The sequence below is a fragment of the Ostrinia furnacalis genome, unplaced genomic scaffold, assembly GCF_004193835.3.
Source record: "Ostrinia furnacalis isolate ACB-3 unplaced genomic scaffold, ASM419383v2 OfSCF4153, whole genome shotgun sequence".
NCBI lineage: Eukaryota > Metazoa > Arthropoda > Insecta > Lepidoptera > Crambidae > Ostrinia > Ostrinia furnacalis.
The window spans coordinates 1,068,619-1,096,459 of record NW_021134392.1 but is presented as its reverse complement, the minus strand read 5'-3'; the positions used below and the strand labels follow the sequence as shown (position 1 = coordinate 1,096,459).

General features: G+C 37.5%; 2 protein-coding genes across 2 annotated transcripts in view; one reads left to right on the top strand and one right to left on the bottom strand.

Annotated features, from left to right (window-relative positions):
- LOC114358962 (cationic amino acid transporter 2-like) overlaps nucleotides 1–27,841 on the top strand; it is a 120,768-nt gene that overhangs the window by 22,481 nt on the left and 70,446 nt on the right. The gene's annotated exons all lie outside the window — the stretch shown is intronic.
- Nucleotides 6–26,103, bottom strand: LOC114358965 (transforming growth factor beta-1-induced transcript 1 protein). The gene is made up of 6 exons (XM_028313164.1): nucleotides 25,931–26,103; nucleotides 17,017–17,073; nucleotides 11,970–12,143; nucleotides 2,977–3,072; nucleotides 1,800–1,934; nucleotides 6–651 (listed from the first exon to the last, which is right to left on the bottom strand). Exons 1-6 carry the CDS (start codon nucleotides 25,931–25,933, stop codon nucleotides 577–579), a joined length of 540 nt encoding a protein of 179 aa, XP_028168965.1. The 5' UTR covers nucleotides 25,934–26,103; the 3' UTR covers nucleotides 6–576.

Here is a 27,841-nt window from a genome sequence, read left to right as displayed (position 1 = left end):
CTTGAATTAAAATAATGAATAAATAGTTTTTTAAAAGCTTTTCAAGCGTTATATCGCTTTGCGATATTACAATATTTACAACATTTGTAATGTCTTTCTGGCCTTCTCGAAATTATCCGTTAATATCTTAAAATACTGTCATAGTTTTGCCTTACATTCTTATATTTCTGCTATGTAGGTATATTTGGTTTTGGTGAATGTATGTGTACCTAATGCTAAGGCATTTCGTACTTTGAACGCGTTTTGTGACTTATTTATCAAATTAAATGACATATTCCATGAATCATGTACAAATATTTTAAAAAATCTCATTACAAACATAAGTCGTGCGTAAAATACTCTATAAAATATGTTTTGAGTATCTCTAAACACAGTTAAAAGTTGAAACGTATGGACGACTAACCATCATAAATAAGCAAACCGTTGTCATAACAATACATGTCCCTTAAATGCTCATATTCATACGTTGTACCATATCTTGTCTTAACACGGGTGATAATAGCTTCGCCTTAAGTGCACTTGACGCTAAATCTTAGGTAGTAACGAGTGGGTTATGAATGTGGTCTGTGGTGGTGCTTAGGCGCACTTGCCGCAGAGAGGCTTGTTGTCCATGACGGAGAATGTCGAGTCTGTGACGGGGTTGCGGCATTTCTGGAAGTAAACGAATTGTTTTTAAAAGGTTTGTTATATGAGGTGGATTTGTTATATTGCTGTTGGTATCAGCCGTAATCTTCTATATAAATAAAAATGAATTGCTGTTCGTTAGTCTGATTAAAACTCGAGAACGGCTGGGCCGATTGAGCTGATTTTGGTTTTAAAATGTTTGTCGTAGTCCAGGGTAGGTCTAAACGGTGAGCAAATAAGGAAAAATTGCGATGGCTTATTTATTGCCTTTAAGGTGGAACAGAGTTCGCGGGGTCAGCTAGTAAATAATAAATAAATAAAAAAATGTTTATTTGGCACAACACATTAAAATTACAAATTAAAACTAAAAATAAAATTGTACCAAACAGGTCCTCGCTCAGCATATGCCAAGGCACGAAGTACCTCGACGCTGATATTCTGCGAGCACCGTTTAAAGAGAGAGAGAGAGAGGTTTTGAGTCTAATCCTTTGCTACCGAAAAAGCACTATAGCCCGCACTCACTGCAAACCTATCTTTACTGCCAGCCAGGCTAGGGTCAACAGTACTCACGTTGCAAGAACTGACGTGAAGCTCTCAGCCTGAACATCCAGACCTTGCTTCTCACTAAGCGAACCAAATGCCCAGGTGGAATTACGAGCAAAAACTGCTGATAGTGCTATCCCATGTTCCTAACTAATTGGCTTTTGAGGGCTTACAGAAACGAGTAAGCCCTTTTTGACAGGGAGAGCTGCACATAACTCTGGCTGGTGGGTATGCTTCAATCAGAGAGTAGGCTAGCTTGGTGGCATAGCATTTTCCATAAGTGAAAGTCAGTCGACGGATTACGGGATTAGCAAGCTGAAGTGGCAATGGGCAGGGCACATAGTACGCAGAACTGACGGCCGATGGGGCAGCAAGGTTCTGGAATGGAAGCCGCGTACCGGAAAACGCAGCGTAGGACGTCCACCTACAAGGTGGACCGACGACATCGTAAAAGTAGCAGGAAAGCGCTGGACGCAGGCCTCTACCAACCGGGCAACATGGAAAGCATTGTGGGAGGATTATGTTCAGCAGTGGACGTCCTATGGCTGAGATGATGGTGGGTATGCTTCGATCAGAGAGTAGGCTAGCTTGCTGGCATAGCATTTTCCAGAAGTGAAAGTCAAACTACTCACGTTGCAAGTGAAGCATTCGCGGTGCCACTTGGCGTCGAGCGCGATGATGGCCTTGTCCACGATGGGCTTGCTGCAGCCTTGGCAGCGCGCCGCAAACTTGTCCGCGTAGCACGACGAGCAGTAGGGTCGGCCAGCCTGGAAACCACAAAGATAACGAGCTTGTATTGGTGCCTAGAGAGAAGTGACCAAAGGCTAAAGCCTGGTCCGTGAGCACGTAGAATTTTGTACAATCGTCGCGACTGTGCGACGGGTGCCCGCAATGAGTGTGCGAGCGCGACAGCAACATAATTACGCGCGAGCGATAAGGATGGGTAGCTTGGGGTCATTGGACAAAATTCTACGTGCTCACGGACCAGGCTTTATACAGAGAAGTGACTTGTATCGCGCCGAGGGAAGTACAGTTCAGGGTCAAGCTACAGTTAAGTCTGTCGTGAAAGTGATGCCCCTAACTCAATACCGGTAGGCAGCAGCATACCGAGAAGATGCCCGGGTAAGGAGCGTAATCTTGAGGCTCACACCAGCCACTGGCTGAAGAAATCACAACGACGCCTCTAATAGACCTTAGTTGGTCGAATTAACAAACTTGTATTGGAATGCAGGGAAGCGACTAAGGCTTTTTACAGAGTTCAAGTTCGCTTGTTGTATCATGGTGCAGGTGACACATGTCATTCAAAATAGGCTAGTTTCCTAAATAAGTTTTTTTAGTCCGTCATGTTGGTAATCGAAAAATATTGGACACGTATATTTTTATTTGACAATCAAAGTAATAATTACAAAGTTATGGTGCGTTGAAGTTCCGCGCGACGTCACAAAGTGCTGCACTTTTAAGCACTCGTTGACGTCACGGGCCTTTTCTTTTGAACTTTGGCGCGCTTTAACTCTTTAAATTTGCATTAGTTTGAAAAAGTAAAAAAATACGTATTGCGTATTTTTTGATAAGTTAACTGACAGACTAATTATAACTCTTGCTTTTATACCTAGGGAACATTCCTATTACGCCTTTGCCTTTGATAGGCGTTCCATAATTATTTTTGCCAATAAAATCTGCGCAAGGGAATGTCGTACAGTCGTACTTCACTGCAATCTTATTGCACAGAAATTGACGTTCCTGCGTTCGTCATGACATTAAGATATCAAATAGGGTCAAAAGTGGTTTTATATTGGAAGACCAGCTCACCTGTTCCATGAAGCCACCGCCGCCCAGCTCCTTCCTGCAGCCGCCGCACACAAAGTGGTGCGCGTGCCACGACACGCCGAGTGCTTGGATCACGCGCTGGAACAATACCATTGAATTGATTTAAAACCTTCGATCAAACAGATTTTTTGTTTGGTAAGAGACACAGCGTTAAAATTATTGTTGCTCTATCGCCTACCTACTTCAATAATCGTTAACGGCCCGATTGAGCCTGGCTAAGCTAAGATGTCTTGACATAAGCCCGGTTTCGGAATCGAGATTTTTAGCTCTAACGTGCTCATCTTCAACTTGCTTTTCAAAAATCGCTCAAGCTAAAATCTGAATTCAGAAACACAGTAGTAACCCCATGACAAAAGATCAGAAAATCCACCCACACTTTTTTACGTCCGTCACATACTCAGATCATAGAAAGAGAATAGATATGAAGTCGCGCGTAACTACAACGAGAACCAGTGTCCCCACATTTCCCCCACCACAGCTCCCACACACACATTCAACTGTGTAAAAACAAAGCGACTGTGAGTCTACGACAACATGTGCAACCGGCTTAAAAGTGCTGTGATTGGCCAGAAGGCGTGCCTTATGGCCAATCAATGGCCGCGTTACGTGACGCACACTAAGAAAATGCTAGTGAGAGAACAAAGATAAAATGGAGTCGACAAGATATCGATACTTTAAATCGCTAGGGGCAAGGCTCGAAACTGGTTTCACAAAATGCTTATGTATGAAAAGCTTTTTATTATTAAACGTTATTATTAACTACTATCACGCATTTACTTTTTAATTATGGCGATCTGCGTACCGCATAATTTTATCAAAATAATGCCTATATTAGGCTTTCAACTAGCTCTTATAGTAATTACAGTTACTAATTACTTCTACTGTTATTTTTTTTTTGTAAAATCTTATAATCGCAAGTAACACATCATTTTTTATTTAAAATTACAAAATAGAAAATTATAATTTACTTCTATTTATCGATAATAGGAAACCGCATTAGGACACGAGCACGGCACTATGTTACGACCGGCACATGCGGCCGTACTGTGTATTTTCACACGACGGTGGATATCGGAAGAAATTAAATACATTGCGCAGTAGTTGAGCATGACATAAAGTGGTTGCTAACTAAATCGTCAATGTACAAGTGTGTTAGAATTTTTATCACCACTGATTTCGATATCGCAGTAACTGTTACGGCACTGAATTCGTTCGTAAAAATGTTTAGTTTTTTTTATTTATAAGCAAAATACCAATGGATTTGCAATACTTAAATGTAGTAAATGACTCCATTGTTCCTGTAGTTCTTCGTTTCACTTGTTTTATTGCACGGAACGACGCATTATCCAAAATATCGGAGAACATTTCCTTAGTACGACTGAATCGCGACTAACCTAGCTACGCGGCCGATGTTCGTTTCTGGGCATATCGCGGAGACACGCGCCACGCCCCCGTTTCACATCTATTCCCTTCTATGATCTGAGGTCACATATAACTTCCCACGCCGGCCGTTAAAAAATATTTGTTATAACTAAAGTTCTAGACTTCTTTACATTACTTCTTAAATGTATAGCCGATTCGCGTTTTCCATCGTCTGCATTCTCTCTTTTAGAGAATTATGCTTATTAAAACAAACATGAATCAGCCGGCCCATTGTAGTCAACAGCCAGACTAAACTATGGGCATTCTTTAGCCGAAACCACAGTATAAATATCTCAAAATCAGTAGGCAATTTCCAAATTAGGATACACAAATTGAATTTCTCTTTTTTTGATTATTCATCGTCGCTATAGTTTACTAACATGAAATTAGTCAAATCAATAACTTACTTTTAATTAATTATTAACTCCATATTCTTTTAATTACCTACACTCTTAACTACATCTTAGAAACCATTACTGGTGGCCTTAAAACACGGTATGGTAGTATACATTATGGTATTTCTTGGAACCTATTCGCTCCATTGCCCATGGTGTTATGTTACTGCCTACCACCATACACTGGGTATGGGCACCTCGGATGCGTACGCGCCGAGATGTTTTTCTCCAAAACGGTGATGTCACCCGCGAGACAATGGCGCCCCTTCAGCGATCGATGCGGTGGATTGGCATTCACAACACACTCGTTATGCCCAGATGCAAGGATGAGCAGATTGCGGATCCTTTTAGTTCATTTGATCAAAGTTAAACAACGAAATTGATGTTCAAAACTTTCCTAAACACACTGCAATTGTAATGTTTTAAATCATCCTATTACAGTCAAGTGGCTAACAAAATGCTTCTCAAAACGTGTTATAAATACCTAGATAGCAGATTTAAAAAATGGTGTCTTCTTGCGGATTAAAAAAGACATAAAAGAAGAAGAAGAATACTTAAAATTTAGTTCAAATTCGAAATTTACTATTATTTCCTCTACTGTAGTAGAATTGCGATTAGCTACTAATTAAAGTAAATAAATGTTACTTTATGATCAGGCCATTAATCATGTTGACTTTACAGTGTTTACGTTACGCCACATGAGCATACAATAATATTGACCAAGTCTATATTTCTTTACCTGCATACTTAATTAGTATCATATTACATCCAGGATCTACGTATAAACATACTGAGTAATGCATTTGCAAGAAACTGCAATAAAGTTCGCGTAAGTTGTCACCATGATGCCAACATCAATTAGCAGGTCTTTCATTGCGTCAATAAAAGATCCTGGCAGTTACCGATGCCATAGTATTTGTTAGCAAACATAGCAATTACTTGGTATATACGCCTTGCACCTAATTAACTGCAATGCATGAGGCTCGAGGTCGGGAACGACGTGACTGGTTGCACGGTACAAATTGTTTAACTTATTACTCAATTTTGAGTATGTCATTGATTGATCTTATTTATTTATAGAAACCAACAGCGATCTTATTGTTATTCCAAAATTCTTAAGTTCTACATGAAGCAGCTTAATTAAAAAAAATATATAGTCGTATTTTTTTGTTACAAATTACAATCCGTACTTAACATTTCATAATTAGTTTGTCACTAATCGAACTATATCAGCGAAGACTTTGATCTCCATTTTAATCACGTCACTCACATGCTTTGTTGTCTTTAACACAAGCAATTGTTGTTTAATTAGGTAAATTATTTCATCAAAAGGAGTTATTAGTGCCATTTATGATGTTTGTTTACACCGACGTGCCATAATGTCTGCAGCTAATCAACTTTAGCCATTAGTGTGAGGACGGAGTTATGACTGAGGCGTGGTGCATATTACTACTTTTTAATTAACACTCATTCGCTGTAATGAAACTGTTTAGGGTTACTTGTCTATTTATTCGTATTCGTTTTTTTTATTTCGGACAAGTCTTCATTCATACTATACCAAAAATAGGCATTGGAAATAACAGAGGTCCCAAAATACTACCCTGAGGTACTCCCATTACTAAGACTATCTAGACGTCACTTTAAAGTTATTCCAAGCGCGCTACCTTTCAATTCTGTCTAGATATTGACTCACTTCTGGTTTAATACCTAGGTATAAGAATTGATCAATGAAATCTCGTAGCTCAAAATATAAATAGCGTATAGCCTGACCAGGAACATAAAAACCCTCGCCATGTTGCGGAAAACTAATGGTACTAATTTCTTTTAATGGCAACAGTAACTGAAAACTTCATTGATATGTCACCTTGCATGTCAGTCTATTGCTGTCAAAGTGTAAACAAACTTTATTTTAAATGTGCGCAATTGGTTTTATGAATTAAATTGCTAAAATATTTTTATAGTCGTGAAAGAAAAGTGGTTCACAATGTGTTAAAGTATTTGTTGAAGAGAAATATTAAGGGTTCGGACAATATTTTCATTGAATAATGTTTCCGACAAAGGTTGTCAAATTCAGTGGCGGGGCAAGACCTAAATTTGATGTGGGCAAGACAGATTTCGCGAGGCCTTGTTCTGTGGCGAACTGAATTAATTATTACCTAATAATAAAAAAAACAATGAACACTGACAAGTTTTCATTCATAAAAATACAAATTAGATTAATATTAAAAAAAATTTTTTTTGAGGCGCGACACAGTGGATCGAAATGGCAATAAAGTGGACATAGGGATTTTCCGGAAAAAAATCCTCATGTCCAATCGATAGGCCTTTACTCACTCATCACGACATGTCATATCACATTTTTCTCTAAACCTGATAATTTAGCTTAAAAAAAATAATTTGTGTTTTTTTTTGTATGAAACGAGACATAAAGTACTACATAAAGTACATAAATTAAATGTATGACGGATTGTACAGCGCCCCTAGCGGGAAACATTCAAAAACAAACATTTTCATACATTGTGAGCGCGTCAGACCCAGTTAATTGGAGATTCAAGCCAATGACTGTTTCTTCTTAAAATTTGGGGAGATGACTGTTTGTCCATCTTCCATTAAGATTAGTACAAAAATTCCGGAAAAACTTTTTTAACTTAACACTGTTTTCTTCTGTTAAATGTACCATTTTCTGCAAAAGGTGATGATAAAGTTCCTCACTGTCTATCAAAGGTTTTAACGTATTTCTTAAGACTACGAACAAATCTGTATTATTCACAATAGCTTCCATTATTGTAATTACATGTTAAAAACCGCATTTAAAGTTGAATTTTATTGGTGACGTTACACAGCCCGAACTAAATTTAAGACAAATAAACAATCCTTATCTGTTTTTTACCGACACCCCTGACCATTATCCGCTTATTCTCAAAGTAACTTCATTGTTGTTTTGAAGTCATTTGCTGATAGGAAAGAAAGGGTTTAACAGATTCTGAGAATAGATAACAATGTCACCTAACGATAAAATCACTTTCTAGTACCGTAATAGACTAAAAAGTACTAAAATAGAATTACAAGAAGAGTCAATTTTAATTTTTTTTCGGAATCGTTTAACAGGCCAAGTTGCGGTTTGGAGCAGCTGGAAATAGCTTAGAATATTAGGGTCAAATTGACTGACATGTTTATCGTATAGTACAGTCCACTATGAAAATTAGCTGTGGTTTGTTTCAACTACCTATTTTTAAAAAAATGTCACTTTCTAAGTGTTGAATTTTATGGGATTGGGAAAGAAGTACCGAGTTTGAAGCGTTCATGAGCAGACATTGCAGACAATATTCAAGTTCTGAATTTGATTATTGATGAATAACAAAATAAATCTACTAGCTCGATTGATGGTTTCATTTAATTTATTTAAATTAGGTTACCTATAATAATATTTTTTCGTTAATTTATGAAAATATCAAATTAGCCCGTAATCCTGAATCCTGATACATAAAGTTAGCCTATTAATTTAATACAGGTATGACTGTACTCAGTGTTGCACTATCAAATGCAATTGACGCGCCTCTATGCCAGGGTTTTTATGTTCCTGGTCAGGCTATATAATTTTTTTCGGTCCATATAAGGCTGGCTTCCGCACTTGCTCTCGCGCTGCGTCACCGCTTGCGCACCCACAGACGTGAATAATGCCCCGGCGACACTCGTTATGGGGTTTTAGATTATATTAATTATGGAGACCTCTAGAATGCTCGGCTTCTATCGACCAAAGATGTCCGTTTATGTACCTAGTTACCTATTTTTACATAAATTTTTAAACGGACGTTTTCGGAATCAACACAAATAGCTCGATTCCAATTCATATCGTTTAGAATATACACATCGTGCTGTTTCGGACTAAAAGCATTTTTTACAAATCATTTAAGGTTCTTACTGACTTTTGAATTGATCTTAATTAGGTATATCTTATCAGAATTTAACTAATTGACCTTTAGCTAGGTTTTCATTTTTCATCATCATCCGCTTTTAAAGATGAGTTGCTATCAATCCAATCATCTTTTTAATAATGTTAGGTTTCTGATAAGATCTTAATACAGGTTTAATGTAAGCTAAAACAGCACAGCATAACTAATTAAAAGTCAATTAGAGGTGAGGATAGAGCGAGGATCATACAACAATTTGTTTGTGAGTAATCAGTGTGTTTACAGTTTTAATGGGCGTGTGTGAGATGCAAGGGCTGGTCCAGTGTCACACTAAAAGTAGGTTTAGTAGGTCTACTTGCTATTCCTAATTTATTTATTCGCAAGAGTAACTGTTTATTCGTTATAGGTATTTCCAGTAATAACGCGGTAAATAAATTGAGGATCAATGAGCTTTTTTACTGAGCTTCGCAATTTTCTCGTACTTATTTAGCGGAACTCCTCAAAAAGAATCAGTGAACTAGTTCACCAGGGTTTTATCGGTCGGTAGTTAACAGTTTTTCAATAACCCCTCGGTAAGCTAAATATGTTTGTGTTCCGAACCCGCGTTCCTCAGATCCCGATTCGACCAGTCCGTCACCATTAGGCTGTTGTCGCTATCACTGAACCCACTGGTAGTAATGTCGGTTGTGGCTTACGAATCTGTCAACTTCCTCCTTATTACTATACTGCAAACAAACACTTGACGCCGCGTGACTAATTTTAAACTAATATGGCAACTGATTCATAAATAAAGATGGCCTATACATTAACCGTCTAGTTTCCATATCCAAATTATTTCCATGTTTATTATGACAGGTAATTTATGACCGAATCTTCCTCGACAATAGTCATAAATCTAAATAGGTAAAACAACATTGTAGTGTTACGTTGTTTGTTTAGACATAATGTGTTTATCGTTATAAAAAGTAATTGCTCATTCATGACATTCATGTTCTTACCCGGAAAAACATTTCCGTTGAAAAATGTTTTTTTACTAATTTAATTTTCAGCTAAACCTTTTAACGGCTTTGAAAGTAATCAAGTATTTAACCTTACAATGGTAAAATAATATCACGCTGGATATTGCTTGTGAATATGGCACTCGATGATCCATGTATAAATACCGATTTTATAATCTTCAGAAACAAATAAAGTTCATTCGCATTAAATAATAAGTTACCCAATATCTAATCCTGGTATCAGCGAAATAAATTATACATAACTGTTTAAATTCACATCACCCATTTGGCTGTCACAAAAACATTTATATCAATGGTTTTGAAGACGTTTCCTTATACGGATCGTGATTCATTCGGTTAATTGTTTTTTTCTATATCGGCGCGGTTCAAGGCCGCCTGGCGCGGGAGGTTAATTGAAATAACGCATTCACTTATTATTTAAAGCTTTTTGCAGATATCAATGCCTTAATGAGATCACTGTGTTAAATTAGTATTGAATTGCTTTAATATTATTTTATTCTGTGATTTTAGAAGCTGTCAGAGCTCGCGAGATTTTTCTTTACTATGATTTGTGTCAAACTGTATGCCTTTTTTATTGGCAACATTTTATTTTATTTGGTACTAGCTCTCCTTCGCCCGCGTGGAATATTGTCTGTCACAGAAAAACTATCGCGCGCGTCCCTGTTTCAAAAACCGAGATAAAAACTATCCTATGTCCTTTCCCGGAACTCAAACTATCTTTATGCCAAATTTCATCAAAATTGGTTCAGTGGTTTAGGAGTGAAAGAGAGACAGACAGACAGATAGAGTTACTTTCGCATTTATAATATTAGTATAGATAATATACCAAAGTTATTTTGCTTTATATGTATCAGGATAAGTACTTACTAATAAACATTTTATCATTGTTTACAGCTTAAATTATCATAATCTAAAGATAAATATAAACTCCTAAAAACTTGCGTAGTTTCAACATAATCCGGTGATAACATTTCGTATCTTCGAGATATCACAATTTGAACTATTTTTGTTATTTATTGTAGCTATGTTTTAATCTACTTGTATTATTTGTAATTGATAAAGCATTATAATATTGATAAATGTTCGAAAAAACTGAGTTTGAAAATGATCTATTGCATAACCCTCTAAAATTGTAACTTATTTCATTAATTTATTTATTTTCTTTATGAGGAAAACATACAGCTTATATTATGATACATGTAGAATAAAAAAAAATCCCTGTGTAAAAGTAAGTAGCTGTCCTTTAATACCTGAGCTAATCAATTTAGGTGCTATAGTGACAAGAACGATTCGTGCCAGCAAAACGTTTTTATTAGGCGATCAAATCGGTACAAGGCGATTTTATTGGGCCATCATTAGGTGTCGAGCCCGCGTGGGTCGACATCAGATGTTTGCCGCCGCGATCACCCTATTGGGATTCGGTCTGATGATGTCACTGACCGTGTTTCCCATGGCGTTAGTCATAGTAATTATCTACCTTCGAACTTTAGATTTATTGGTCCTTTTGTCAAGACCATTGCCCCAGGAAAGGAAAATTTCGTTAAGTAATGTGGACGTATCAGCTCAACAGGTCATCAATTACATCACAATTACAATTACATCACATCACATCACATCTCCTTAATTAGAGAGCAAGAAAAATACTGAATTTATCTTATTACAATGTAGTTAATTGTGCTTAAATTCTTACATAGAGTTATCAAAAAATCTACGGCGTACTAATTAGTTCTTCTACAGTTCCTCACATAATCAAAAACAAATTGGACGACTTGGTTCCTAAACTGTGATGCCCTATACGTCCACTGCCGTGATGAGCTCCCCGTAGTCTACGCATGCTGTAAAGCTGTTGGAAGCATGGCACATTGACTACGAACCGGTGTGCAACGGAGGGTATTCTCATTAGTAATAGACTCGCTGCAGCCGTGGCAACAAAGATTCTAAGCATGGCATGCTTGCATATCACGCACCGATGTGCTACGGATATATGCAGCCGAGACGATGCAAGTTGTATTTTTGCGCGAAGCATGCCATGCTTGCAATGCACGCACCTATGTGTTACTATTGCTAAGTATACTGGAAAAATCAGGTTGTGGTTTTTCGCGAAGCATGTCATGCCTGCAATGCACATGGACATACCCAGCTTCTACCCTAGGGGTGGGCAAGTCAGATTTTTACTTAGCTCCTCCTGGCAATGCCAGTCTGGTGCTAAGTATACTGAGTGTACTCACGTCAGTGATGGGTTCCCCGCAGCCGTGGCAGCGCGGGCTATGGTGCTGCGCGAAGCACGACACGCAGTGCACGCCGCCGTCGTGCTGGTGGAACTTGGCGCCGTCGATGGGCTTGCGGCACGTGTTGCACGTGAAGTGCTCGGGGTGCCACTTCTTGTCCAGGGCCTTTACGATCTGGAACAAATAGCAGAAGGTTATAGGTCGTGTCAGCGAAAGATTGACTGGAGATGCTCGCACACTCACCGCGGGCGCCCGTCGCACAGTCGTGACAGCAATACAGTGTGTCCGGGCTTGTAGTGATCAAACTTTAAGGGCGTAATCTATGGACAATTTTATCGATGAAAATACTTCAAATTTGGGGCTTGACCCATTTTTCGCAAAATTACGAGGATTTAAGTTTTTAATTTTTAGTTTTCACCTCTTCCTTCAAAAACAAGTGAAAGCGTGGGTAGCTTAACACTAATAAGCAAAAAATTTATATCATGCGATAGCCAATAAAATTATCTATTAGCAGAAGTAGAAAACAGATACAAGTTTCATACATTTTAAGGGAGTAAGAATGGATTTAATTAGAAAAACACATGACTTTTTTCACTTCTTTTTCAGTTATTTTCCAACACAAGAAAAACCAGGTCGTTAAGGTATGTTTTATTTGCATTGTATTATTAGTATTTGAGCTATTCTACAAAACGAATGTAAATTTATTAGTCTACGTCTATTAGTTTCGACGTAATTGTTGAACAAAGATACCCCTTCCCAGCGGTTTCCATAGTAATCGGAATAGGTTGTGTGATTCTTTCAGGCAGTGCATTTTCGCATGTCGCGTGCGCTATGGAAACCGCTGGGAAGGGGTATCTTTGTTCAACAATTACGTCGAAACTAATAGACGTAGACTAATAAATTTACATTCGTTTTGTAGAATAGCTCAAATACTAATAATACAATGCAAATAAAACATACCTTAACGACCTGGTTTTTCTTGTGTTGGAAAATAACTGAAAAAGAAGTGAAAAAAGTCATGTTTTTTTCTAATTAAATTCATTCTTACTCCCTTAAAATGTATGAAACTTGTATCTGTTTTCTACTTCTGCTAATAGATAATTTTATTGGCTATCGCATGATATAAAATTTTTGCTTATTAGTGTTAAGCTACCCACGCTTTCACTTGTTTTTGAAGGAAGAGGTGAAAACTAAAAATTAAAAACTTAAATCCTCGTAATTTTGCGAGAAATGGGTCAAGCCCCAAATTTGAAGTATTTTCATCGATAAAATTGTCCATAGATTACGCCCTTAAAGTTTGATCACTACAAGCCCGGACACACTGTATAATTACGCGCGAGCGATAAGGATGGGTAGCTTGGGGTCATTGGACAAAATTCTACGTGCTCACGGACCAGGCTTTAGTATGAAACAAAGTCGCTGTCTGTCTGCTTAGATCTTTAAATTACGCAACAGATTTTAATGCAGTTTTCACCAATAAAGTGATTCAATGGGAAGGTTTATGTATGAGACCTACATAACAGCGGTGTTGTAGGGGATCGCTAGTAGTCTATGATTCTTGAATACACGATTCGATATCTTGAAACATTGCTTACTCTGTTATGCTCGCAATTCCAAATACTGATGATTGTTATTGTTAAATAGTGAAGCTATTTTATTTGGATAGCTGATGAAATAGTTCATAACTGATTGGACTAGAATGCCAACCGTATTCACATCAATCAAGCTTAGCGTCTTCATCGATGATTGATGGATGTTTTTGCAAAGATCTTTATGCTCAAAAAGTTGTAGGTACTTGTTAACATTCCGCTCTGATTGACATATCAACTCCACAAATTGATTGCTACCTACTGCAGATTTAACGACAACAACATTCATGGATGTTATGAATCACTAAACGAGACGAAAACAGCATTAAGTAATTGTAATGTTTTTGTCTGGAAATATTCCGATCACTTTTTGCACCAGTGTCAATTTAAAATTTTCGTAGATTTTTTTGTTGTTTAGCTACATTTATAAATTTTCCGTCCACTAATAAATCTGAGTTTAGTTTGTATGGTTTTAAAAGTATTTGTCTTAAAACACCGTCAAGCCACTTATGTGGTCCATAAAAGTGTGGTGTAGAATGTCCTCTCGCATGTGAGAACATGCCCATCTAAGCTGTACCCTTGCGTTCCTTGAGCGGTGGCCATAAGGCTGCACTACGATTCAATTTAGTTAGCAAAGTATTACAAAATTATGAGTAGAAATAAACTTTTATATTTTTGGGGAATCAGCCCATGCTCGGTGAACTTCCATGGTGGTTAGGCCCTTCTATATGTCAATAAACTGCATAGTTCTTGGTATATGAACTCAATAATGTGAAGAGCCAACTTCAAAAGATAAGGCATTGAGTACTAATTTACTGCCCACGTTTACATTACAGTACTTGTAATAAATGTTTTTTTTTATCACCAAGAAAAAACATGGCACTTAAAAATAACTGCGAAGTTAGCTAGGTACTTCAATAATTCCAGTTACATTAATGTCGGAACCGCATTAGCCGCAAACGTGCACTTAAGTATCACCGTAATGGAAGGCACGCGATTAAAATCTGACTGGTACGCGCTTTAGCACCTCGCCAGTTATAGGAGTGACATACGCAGTGGTAGTAAGCTCGATACACCAGAAGTGCTAAGGCTAAGATGGTCTATGTTTGGTGCTTTTGCAGTGCCGGACTACCCATAAGCAAATTAAGCAATGTCTTAGGGTATCACGGAGTCTTAGGCTGGCCGCTGCGCACGGCTAATCTGTATGAACTTCAAGGTAGCGTTTTAGAGTAATGCGGTCCGGAGGAACCGCTCTGTTCCCTAGCAGTTCATACAGATCGGCTGTGCGGAGCGATCCGCACTGACAGTCCGCGTGACACTAAAACCAGCCTTAATCCGACACTGCTTTTGGGAATAGTTATAAAACCTATTTGTAAAAGAAAATTGCTATAGCTGAGCGGAACGACTATTAAATTATACACTACAATAATGCTGCGGAATGAAACTGAATGACTTAAATTAAAACATCCCGTTTGACAACTAGAAACGTCTTGGCAGCATTGGTCATGCTCGCAAAGTATCAGTAGAGTCATGCTCGCAGCGATTAAGACACCGCCTTCACCGATGCCCATAAAATTAAATCACACTAATTATCCAATAGCTAACTAGTGTTTTTCGTCGCTATAATATCTTGCTAGACAATGTCCCAATTGGCACTAGCCTAGGTCTCAAGAAATTTTCTGATATAGGACTTATGGTATACGTTACACTGCCACAAAGCATGTCAAACTATATCTGCCAATTAGCACACCGCTTCTAGCCATGGTAGACACCCAGTGGTGCGACCTTCGCCTAAAGCAGCTACGCTACCTAATACCGCGTTGAAAGCCGTCGACATATGGTCAGTGTCAAGGCGAGGAGGATTCCGAGCGATACAACGGCAGACTGGTTGTCTATGGCTCCTGCCATCGGTTGAGTCTGTGGAAATTTAGACAGTGCACTACCGACTGTTAATTTATTTGCCACATAATATGCACAAAGAGATGTTAAACTTATTATGCACTCGTGACCAAATATCGCTACTGGCAATCACGTACAGATTACTTTGTTTTTCATTTCTTAAAATAAACGTCCTATCCTGTGACTCTACAATTTGGGTTAATACATTTGTTTGGCCTAGCAATGTAGTATCACGTGGTTGGCTCGAGATGTTGACTTTATTTGCAATAAAGGTCAGTGAGTATTGGATGCAAGTGACCTTTTGTTATTTGGCGTAAACGTGCAGTCCAAACTCACGTGCAATTTGGTGTAATCTTGCCCTAATTATAATTGTCCAAACATTGGAAAATATCGGTCGTTGCTGTCATCATGTCGTCAACATAACATATTTTAGAGAACTTAACGTGCTGCGTGTTAAATTAATTGTGCTCTTATATTCTTGATTTAATTAAATTTATATTCCCACTGCATAGTGCATAGCACTATACTACTGAATATTATTATGAGTTCTATTATTATGCATATCAATGTATGGTTTGCAGTATTTTCCACTGCAGTTACATACTTTCATTAATGGAGATAAGGCTTGGATATCGATAAGTTGTGCACTCGGCACTGCTGACTCGTAATCACACTTATCGCTTGCAAATATACTTATCGAATAACTAGAAAAAGAACTCGATGTCACTTACTAGGTCATCTAATTACAAATAAGTGTTAAAGACGTGTGCCATATTTACTTTAAACACATACATCAGAAAGTACAAAATCTTCTTTACAATACTTTCGTATTCAAGTCTTTGATTAGTTAAGTTTCTATTGATTAGGTATACTTTGAAGCTTTAGTTCAGAATACGAGCTTTTAGACTCATAAAACAATTGTGAGATTCACGATGTTTTGAAAGCACTCTACATAAAATAACTTAATAAGAAACGACTTTATATTCTCTTTTCTTTCCACTTATTACGTTTCGTATCAGGAAATCATACTACATTATTCACCTACAACTTCCAATTCAAAACTTGTTATACAATTTAACACATATCAATACACAGACACGCCTCCGCATTTATTTACATACATTTCTAAGTTCATATTAATATCAGTAGATAGGCTATATGCGGCGATGACGCGGATTTTATCTAAGGTTAGTAACATGTTTGTATGTTGGTCGCTGCACTAGCGCATTGACCCGGTTCTGTTTGACCGATAAGTTTTTGATTTTATGAGGTCGAGGGCGGAGTTAATTCCTTCAGGCATTTTGTCCTTTTTCAAGGTTTGGTCGGCTATTGACTTTGTATGTCGGCGTTGTTTGTTAATTTACTAATTGGTATGTTTCATCACTTCATTTTCTCTGTCTGCCAGTGCTTGTTATTTTTTCCTCTATAGTTTGCTTCATGCAAATTGTCAATCTGTAGATACAGGCTACAGAAGTTGCAGCAGTTGGAATAAGAATTGGAAATGGTTTAGTGACAAAGCTGTGTGTTTGTGTATTTGAATCTTATTGGTAGAGACTTACCCTGCCTGCAATGACAGCATTGCAGCTGTTGCAGATAGCTGGTCCGTCGTTGGTAGACTGTAACAAACGAAAAATATTTTGTGAATATAAAACTTTTTCACTATTACTATCAGTATATCAGTAGTAGTATCCTTTTCGTGTAAGCCATTATAAACCAGCGTTTACCGAGCTGGTTTTGAAAAAATACATTGATTAGTTCTAGTTGTAAACGGTCATCTCCAGAAACTGTATTCGCCTGAACATTACCACCTACGTCTATTATGTATTGCGTAACCATACAACGTAACTTTACGCCCACCTGTAGCAGCCATCCAGAAACTATCCAGATTGGTCTGAAAACGGTAACGAGGCACTAAAATGTTTTGTTAGCATTTTCCATGTTACAGGTATCTGATAATCTGACTGTTCAGGCTTTTTATAGCGTATCTGGATACCCCATATTTGAGGCGTTTTTTTTTTTCATTATTTCAATAGTGACATTCTAAATACGATCGAACCATCTGCACGATGGTTTTAGGGAGATCTTTACCTAAAACTTATTTTATTTGTCGGGAATACAAATGTTTTCAAAAGTAATAAAGGAGGCGAATGCGTGTGACTGGGTAATTGTGAGTGGATGAATTCCTGAAGACAAGTTCTTGCGACGAAATTTATCGTTTGTACCTTGTCGTGATGTCATACCACAATCGGATGGCTATCGCTTATCGATGTTCGTTTTGCTGAAATTGAAGGTCAAAGCATATCGATTAGATTACGATGCTTTGGGCGTTGTATTGTTATTCACATCATGGCTTCTGGAAATATGCGATAAGGTATTGCCACCATGCTGCTACTTGAACATATACACATGAATGTTTGGAAATGATTGGTGGCTATTCTTGCCATCAAAAGTTATTCCACAATGACGGTCAACAGTGCACGTAGCTTGAAATAAATAAATGGTGAATCACGATGTGGTCACATCACCACAAGTCAAAGTTTCCGTGTCGCATATTTGTGTCGTCCTTGGAGGACAGAAGCGTGCCTGTCGACGCGCAGGCCGCGAAGGCACAGAATACATGCGAAGGAAAGCGCGCGCGCAACTGTGCCGCACAGCACACTCATATTCGGAAGTGACGAGCTGGGACGAACAATGGAACGCACGCGGCGAATACCTACCACATGGTGGCAAGTCATGAGCTATTGCGTTATTTTAAGCGTTTATAAATCTTAACGCTATTATGATAGTTTATTAAAATCTGACTAGCAATAGATGCAATACACTGGGGAGATAATTTCACTTGCTTTAAGGCTAAAATTGTATCCCAACTAATATTATAAATGCGAAAGTAACTCTGTCTGTCTGTCTGTTACGCTTTCCCGCTTAAACCTCGCAACCGATTTTGATGAAATTTGGCATAGAGATAGTTTGAGTCCCGGGAAAGAACATAGGATAGTTTTTATCCCGGTTTTTGAAACAGGGACGCGCGCGATAAAGTTTTTCTGTGACAGACAAAATTCCACGCGGGCGAAGCCGCGGGCGGAAAGCTAGTTTAATATAATTTCTTCATCATTTTTAAAGTAATGTGCAATGTAAAACCTCAAGTAATTAATTCGAAAATTATAATTAATTATTTAAACTTTCCCATGAGAAAACTTTGATTTGGAAACAATAATGTAGAGTTTGACACCCAAAGTCAAAATAAATACTAAAGTTGGTTTCTTCAATCCAGACAAATTAGGGAAATTGTAGCAGGAGCTAATAAAATTTCTTTGCCCGCTACCGCTACCATTCATAACTTGTTACTATCATACACATGGGTCGGATGTAGGGCGCACACAAGGTCAAGGATTTCAAGGCTAATTGATTTGCGTTTTTTGGCGACGGCACTCGGTCGAAAGGATGCGCGCACGTCGCCCCATCGCCTCTGTCGATCGCTGGCATAATAGGCTTCTATTGTCGGACACTTCAAAGTATGTATGTACTTTATAGGATCTTGTTTTTGGCACGTACCGAACTTTTGTTGGAAGGAAGCTTAATAATCTTGATATTATCGCCTATTTTTCATACAATACAATACATCTAAAAAAATTCGAGGTGAATCACGTTCAAAGAAGTTGTCCAAGTAATAAGAGTTGCAATGAATTTGTTAAGTAAATGAATCCACTGCCTATTATGGCAATAATTTAACTAGCACGAAGTTGCAATACCTTATTTACTTTCCTCAATTTGTATGTTATGTACGACAAGTTTCTTCAACAGAACTACTATTTTAATATCAATGGATAATTAATTTTTTACGCTACAAATGAATAAGTAGGTACCGAGTTCCTTTGTAAAATTATTTCTTGACCCCTACGTGAGAAAAGGCAATGTTGATTCATCGTTTGTAAACAACAAAAAAACAACGTGGAAATCTACCTGAGCGTGGAATGAGGTTTGATACAGATTTAATTTAACCTGAGCCAGTTTATAGTTCAAATTCAGTTCATAATAAAGGATTTAAAAATGAGGAGAGAGTAGAAATAGTTCAACGCTGTTATTTTAAGCGTCCGTAACACTGAAAATGTAGTGTTTCTAAATTTAATTTGAAATGTTACAGTTTTGTCCGCTAATGATGAGTAAGATCAGTTGCTAAATATAACCACTTGTTCATACTTTCAGTTTCGTTGTTTTACTAATCATTGCCAAAACGAACTTTCACATGTTTCTGAGTATTAATAGGTAAATCGAAATTACCTATGATGTGATTAATTTTCCTGAAAACCAAGAGTGTTTATTATACATAGCTATTTGCGTACATGTTAGTACATGCTTTTATCATGAAAGTATTGCTGATAAAACTACAGGAAAATAATCAACAACTATTGAAATTAACTAATTATTATATTTACAATTAATTCATACATATATATAATGAATGGAATTACTGTGTTTTTTAAACATGCACGTACGCGAATTTGCAAGATATAAATTTCCAAAGCGCAGTTAGAGCCGTCGCAGTGTTTCGTCAGTTACTTTGAGGGCTTCTCCATTATCCCTGATATCATGATCGTCAGCGACAGACCTGACCTCCGCTGCAGCCCTGCACCCGGCCTCGTACCCCGAAACTGAAATAGGTCGTGTGGGCGGCATTGTGATCACGTCTCCAGTTAATACCATCGTTAACAGCCACTTTACTGTCCTCTTCAGTTTATAATGCATTCGCTCGGTTTGTTCTGTCTTTGGAAGTTTTGTGAATCTTAGATTAAATATTGTATTTCTATTTTTATCTTTTGACATTCAACTATTATGCAAATCACCGTTCGTTCACCGCCAGATTTAACGCCATAAATCTTTAAAATATGAATGTTTAATTCTTCTTGTATGCCTTCTACATTGCTTATTTTTATTTATTGATTCCTTCATATTCCCCTTTTATTGATTTTAAAATCTGCATTAAATTCTAAAGTTAGTCCACTTACGTTCGCATCAATCAAGTTTGCGAGTACGAATGTTTATGACTTGCCGAGAGACGTTTTATATCTTCGCGGGATAACTTCGCTCCTTGCGTGGCCCTTACTATTATTAGTTGGAAACCCTGATTCACGCGCGCGATGAGTTACAATAAACTCCGCGGGTTACGCGTGAGCTTCTTCATAAATATACATTCGATTCCGCGATTCAGATAATAAAGTATCGTCCACCCACTCATTCGCGGCCGCACTATCGCCCGTCTGTTTTATTTTCTTAGCATATTCATCCCCTCGTGATAAATCGTCAGGTGTACCGTCTCTGCCAATGTTATCTCGGTGACTAAGTGGTACGTGAGCAACAATACGCTTTTCCATGCAAAAATCACGATCCGTATTTTCGTTGCGTTATAATTCTGGCGATTTTCGTGTCGTGTGTATCGCGTTAGACTGGCGTTTCGGAAATAGATGCTTTATGCGACATTATAATAGGTTTATTGCTCGGTGTAAAACTTGGTTTATCAGTATCATCCAAGACAATCGCGTGGAGGCGGCAAACCTTTTGTTGTTACGAGGCAAATGTTGTTTTTGAGAACTAACGTAGATAGCAAAAATGTAGGCCAAATTATATGGATGGTTAACGTATAAAGACCAAATTGCATTACGCATACCTAATTGTTATCACTGTTTTTATTATTATCTATGGAGTATGGAGTTGCTTCATATGATTTTATCATTGTCTAAATTTCCCCTAAATCAATGACGTTACTACAAAGTAATTTATTATTATCAAAGGGATTGATTGTAGTTTTCCGAAACGTTATATAGATACGTCGACTACTTAACGTTATCAAGGGTATTGCGCCAAATAAATGTTACATTAACGGAAACGAGTTTTCAGAATTGTGACCTCTTAAAGTTCACAAGCGCCATTTTTGGTCACGCAGAGTAAAGTTCAGTTACGTTACGAAATGCAACGAAAACTTAATACAGATGATCTCCGGTCGTACTGGAACTATTCCAAAATTCCTTGGAATTAACAATGTTAGTGGAACACCTACGGTTTGTATTCAACATTATAATTCAATTAAAAGAAGTTGTTACGGCCCCCTCAATAGAAGAAGTACAATAGTACTATCCAACGTTGCATTAATTGATACAATCACAGAGAATTGATTCCGCTACTTCTCCTCGTCAGCCTTTATGGTGGTGAAAGCTTTTATCCTTCCACTATAATCAGTTTTAGTCAGTTTCATTTGTGATTACCCCGTTTTCTTAGTTTATTGGATCGGAAGTTTTGTTTATCATGACCACATTATTGGATGTTCATTGTTGTCAATAGTTACAGAGTTGGATTTCTATCCAATATAACACTTCATAGTGGTTTGCGAATTTTATTAGCTGTTCGATAGCTTCCAGATGCAAATCCAAGTACTATGCAGCGCGCATGTCTCTTGTGTTATTGACCAATTATGAACTCTACATCGAGGTGACAGGGCTCAATGTAAATAGAGACTTCGTTGGTGGTCACATCCATGAATAGGTTAGCATAGATCAGTGTTTGACACTACAAAATCCTCTTGTTCAATTGCGTGTTACGGTAACACGCAATTAGAGGTAAAACTGTTACCACTCTTTCTACTATGATCTTAGTAACATACATAGGTTAGGTACTGTCCTCATTCGTGTTACATGTTGTTTATATGTCGTGTCAGAATATAAATCGGCTATATCCAGAGGCATTTACCTGCGATATAAATCAGCAGCACCATATCATTCTCTTGAGTTGTTACAAACATATTAACCCATTTTCCTTGAAATGTCGTGTGTTTATGTTTGATGGTGCTAATATTTTATCTCTCGACAGAAGTATCTTATTCATCGTTTGTATTTTTGTTTTTATTATAATCGTTGTTTTTAAACATTAATGAATTTGGTTACATAAAAGGTTGCTATGAATTTTTATTTATCACAAAATTTTCTCCAACATCAGAATCGTCCTATGTAATATAAAGCTTTTCAATATCATGCTAAGCTTAATAATGTAGCGTCTCATCTATTGGTCTTGGTTAGACGCATCCATCCCATCCAGAGTACACTTAGCCTACACATTCCAGTTGCGTGATGACAATCACACGCGAGCGTCAATAAACTTGGGCTCTGCTCTCGGAACCACTGAATCACAATTAGCCGGCTGTTACAAATTAGTCCACAATTTTATCGGTTTCCTTATGCACTCGCGCGCAGCCTAACAAAGTTCCAAGTTTATGGGTTGAGGTAGACTCAGTAGACTGTAGGATTATTACAGCTAGAAATAGTTTTTAAGTTATGAGTAATAAAATAGCGTGTAGTTATACCTATACAGGGTGTATTACGTGATCAAACCTTACATCCTTAAATGAGAAGGATATTCGCAGAAGAAGAGTCAAAAACGTACTTAGTAGTCAAACTTTTGCATACCTTAGCTACTTAAATCACCATAAGTAATTTCAACATGACTTGTAAAACTGGTATTTTTGGAGCAAGATTTGTATGCTTGCACTGACATAACAGACGCTAAATAGACTTTTTTTCGCAATTCTGAAATTGTTGAAACTGACATTTTATGAATGAATTTTTATACCAGATAAATGTTTATTAAAATCTTGTCATGTATACCTAGTAAACAGATGTTTGTCCCTGCATACAGTCATTATGCAAATGTTACATGATATAACGCCAAATAAGTGGGCAATAGCCGCTGATTGATGCCGAGCTGTTAGCCGCCGTCTGCGCATGCTAATGTGCATGTAGTGCACTTTAATGGGCGCCATGTTCGATGTGCACAAATCTGTGGGTTTAGTGTTGGCCATTGTTTCAGAATAGGAGTAGCTTAATTGAATTTACTACATACAACTAAAATCAGGCTTCCCTGATAGTGTCTCGAAAATAATATGTATGAGAGAAAATTTAGGCATTAGGAGAAAACGAGGGGCTGAGGTGTACTGTTGTCCTCATCATTAAATAGTTAGTATACGTATATCAAATCATATTTTACGATGATTGAGCTTTTCGTGAAAATAATGTTTTTTTTTATGCTAAAGGATAGTTCTGGAAAGTCTCCAGGCTCTATGATTTGCGTATTAAATATTTTGCTTGCTTAATCATTGCCTATTAACCTCATCAATTTGCAAATGCAACAAACTTTATATTCAACTCGCGCACTCAATCAAAAGGACATTGAGATGTTATGCAAATAAGTCGCTTGATTCAACGGGCAATAAAACCCGACTTGTGCGTAAGAACTTAATGAAATGGGTGCAACAACCATCAAGTACGTGATGATGTCACGGTAGTTTTATAATTATTTATTGTGGCTTGTCAAGTTGGCAACAGTAAATTCATATTTGGATAATCTTCCGGGCGGCTGACACACCTCGCGTGGGTTTGCTCTGACACCTGACATGTGACGCCAATTTGGTCGATTGCCTTTACATGTCCGCTCCGAAAGCTTTAGAATGGTCGCTAGGATCTCCTTAATCCTACAGTTGAGTGGTTTAACTAATTAATGTCAAATCGCATCAATTTGCCTGGTTAAACAAATAGACGTTGCTTGTTAGATTTATAATTGCGGCTAATTTATTGTTGTTTTGAAATTGTGAAAAACGTGAAGTGAAATAATACCGCTGAAGTGTCTGTGACTGAGTGTGCTCGGTTGACCGAGTTCAATGAGATCACCGCGTATTATTAAATAACCTAATACACTTAGTTTAAATATGTGCCCAGCTGATTTACCAATTTTCTGTTTGAATCAATTACGAGGAAATATCCCAATATCGCAAAACAGTTTAATGATCGGAGGAAATTTACATGTCACGGTTTGAAATTAGTATTGTGGTGTAGTTAACCATGAACTTGGTAATGGGCGGAGCTGATTCACGCTTATCAATAAGATCCATACGAATACGTCGCTAGCACCTACGTGAAATGTATCATGTGAACAGTTAACAATATGATTCAGATATTTATCTAACAACGCGGACTTATAGTGCAGGATATGAGCACTAAATAGGTATCAGTACTAGTAGATATCAGAATCTACCTACCTGTAAACAATGTAATTATCAATTTCGACATGACTTATGATCGTGATTAGTTCATTCCGTTTCAAACATACGCAACTTTGTCAAATGAAAATCAGAATCTCTCTTCCTAATTCACTCGAGCTAAAATATAATGTTATTTAATCAAACAAATTCATTTCAGGCAGGACATCTTTGACCGTTAAAAAAAATCAGTAATCTAGATTTCGTTTGTTTGTTTCTGAAAATAACAAATGCGCCAAATAATTTTAACTCTACGAAACATCTCCATGGAAACCAGCCGTCTTGCTGCATGTATTTTATATTTTGGCACAATGTTTTGTTTTTACACCGGTGTTTAGCGATATAAGCAGACTTTCAACGATTCAACCTAGATTCATTAATTTTTCACGAGAAGCTATCATTTATAACGTCGAAGACAGACTGGGGACATAGTAGAGCTGGAACGTGAAATTAGTTTTAATGTACAGATAATATTTTACTTTCTTTGAATTCAAGGCTCATTCTACATGTAGAAATACTTTAGTTTCCGGTACAAATGCAATATTTTGTAATTTCCAACTGGGTTTTAGCCGTGGTTAGCGGTTAGGCAAAGCCCAGCCACTTTGCCGATTTGAGCGCTTACGACGTTCTTGTTGTAAGAAGTTTTTTAGTTTCCATAATTATAATTTCATTAACTTCATAATTCTACAGAAAATTCATTTACAATAGTTTGTTTAGTATAGTGATCGTGAACAAGAAAAACTACGAAAGAAAATGTTCAGTCTCACCGCGACGAGTGGATGGCATTGCTGTGACTTATCCAGTGCTCTCGGATTATAAACACCACTTATTTATAAACCACTGTTTCCAACTATTATTGTTATTGCCCTCGCAAATTTTACGGACGACTTTATGCTCGGGGAACAAATCATGTGGAAGAACACACGTCCCAGTGCCAGCTCGCACAAGATTTTGGGGAATGAATCTTACGAAAGCATTCGGAATGTGAAGAATATTAAAAACTATATTTTTCCTATTAAATGATGTTAGTAACACTAGCTCCAGCTTTTGGTTGCAGTTAAGTTTTGATACATAATTTGATTTATTTTTATTTTCTTCATGAAATAGCTATTTATTATTGGTACTACAACTTGCTTGGTTTTTTCTTTTAATTTTTCACGAAACATAAACAACAATTAAAACATGAATTAAAATATTCGTTGTTTACCAAATCACAGTACATAAGTGTTCACAAAAATTACACAAATTCGCTCACCTACCTAAAATTAAAACAATGTTAACTTTACCTCAAAAACCGCATCAGATTCCAGCACAATACGTAACACAGAAAACGGTCTCCGCGATTAAAGAGAGGATCTAAAAATACCGGGTGCAGAATAGTTTATAAACAAACTCACCATGTTTCGCGGCCGGCGGCTGTGATCGAGTGACGCGTGCGCACAGGGAGGTGTCTCGAAGGCGACTGCCGAGCGCTCGGAGGACTCGCCGAGCCGCGTGGTGAGCGAGGATACCAGCTTTGAGGTAAAGGGACGAAGATGGGAGAGTCCTGGAAAAAGCAGCGGATTTTTTTGAGAAAATGGAGGAAATGAACTCCAAGGAATGCCTTATTGCTGCTGGTTGCTGCTGGACTTCCATGTCCTCTTATACGATACTAATGGGGTTCCTATGAACTTTAACGTTTTGTAAGACGTTCGTAACGTGGTTTTGGTATGAACCCATTTACAAAAAAATACGTGGAGCGAACTTTCAATGCTTGTCTCCTCTAGTAAATCTGGATGAGCAGCATCCCCGGCAGTAATACAAAATAGTTTTAATAAATATGTTACGGTTAATGTGATAAATTGAAAATTATTAATAATAACCGGTTATTATGAATAATTCCCGACATTCGCGGTGAAAGTGATAAATTAATCACATTTAACAGTGATTATTTAATAATTCAACCTTAGTACTAACAAATTTCATAAAAGAGAACAACATCTTGTGTACGTGTTTGTGTACAGCCAAACTTTTGAACGTTTTGATATCTTAAATTAATATAATTTGGCATAATGAGTTTGGAATGTTTCTTGCATAATATTACTTTTCCATGATGCCTATAACATAATGTTTTGATTTAAAGTGAAAAATAGGTTAAGGTGCGGCGGGGGTGGCCCTTGGGCCACCCCTAAGCCACCTATTTAGTTTTATACACACATAAATGACCTCATATTAATCACATTTACCAAATCATGCGGTAATTATTCATAATAACCGGCGATTATACATAATTTTCACATTTATCACTTTGACCGTAACAAATATATTTCTTGAGAATTTCCCTGAAAATATACAGATAATGAAACGTATTTGAATAGATCACTTGTCTTGTTTACAGGATTTTTATTTTTCAATGGGTAAAACGAGCTGAAAGCTAGCAAGACCGGTGCGGACCGGCGTTATCGCGGTGACGTAACCGATGCATTGGCGGCGCGGGACCCGCCGCGGCCTTGGGCGCGTGTTTGTTTACCTTAGGGATACTTGCCTGCGTGTTACGGGCGCTGTTTACCCCGTGGACATTTCTGTTGATTGGTACATGGAGAAAGGTGTGTCCTGACTATATTTGATGTTGATTTAGGGTGCAATAACTCATTAACCACTTGAGGGTAGTTTTGTTTCCTAATCAAGTAACGACGTCGTTGACGCCTACCTTTTTAAATTGTCACTGCCTCCTTCTGACGGCAATAGACTATTTCTATGAATCATTTTGATAAGTGAAAGGAACTCGATAAGTAAGAAGGATTTTGGCTCTACCAGTACAGATCTTTATACCTGTGACGTCACTTACTATACGAGTTATCTGGCTTTATAGCGCTTCCTACTCGGCAAATACCTAATGATGCAAGTGTCACTCTCGCTACGACACAATTTCTTAGCTGCTAAAGACTTTTCCAATAAATATCTACATTTGAAGTATGTTAATTAGATAACTGAGTCTTTGTGAAGACCGCACTTTATTGGCCCATGAAATGATCTCAATTCTCGATCAACGGTCACGAGACTGACCCTCAGCGTTATGGAGCACGACTCTGGGTATGGGAAAGTTCCGCCATTTCATGGGACGGTTGTTGGGTTTGACTTAAATGGTGAAAGCATGTTTCCATGGCGCTTCCTTCTTGTCATCCTTACCTACTTATGGATACTACTTCAAATGCGGACAAATAATAGAGTCTATAAACACAAAACTGAAGATTAATACTGATGTTTAAAACGCAAGACTCGCTAGTTCTGATCCACATATTTATTTATTAGGAAAAACCAGGATTTTA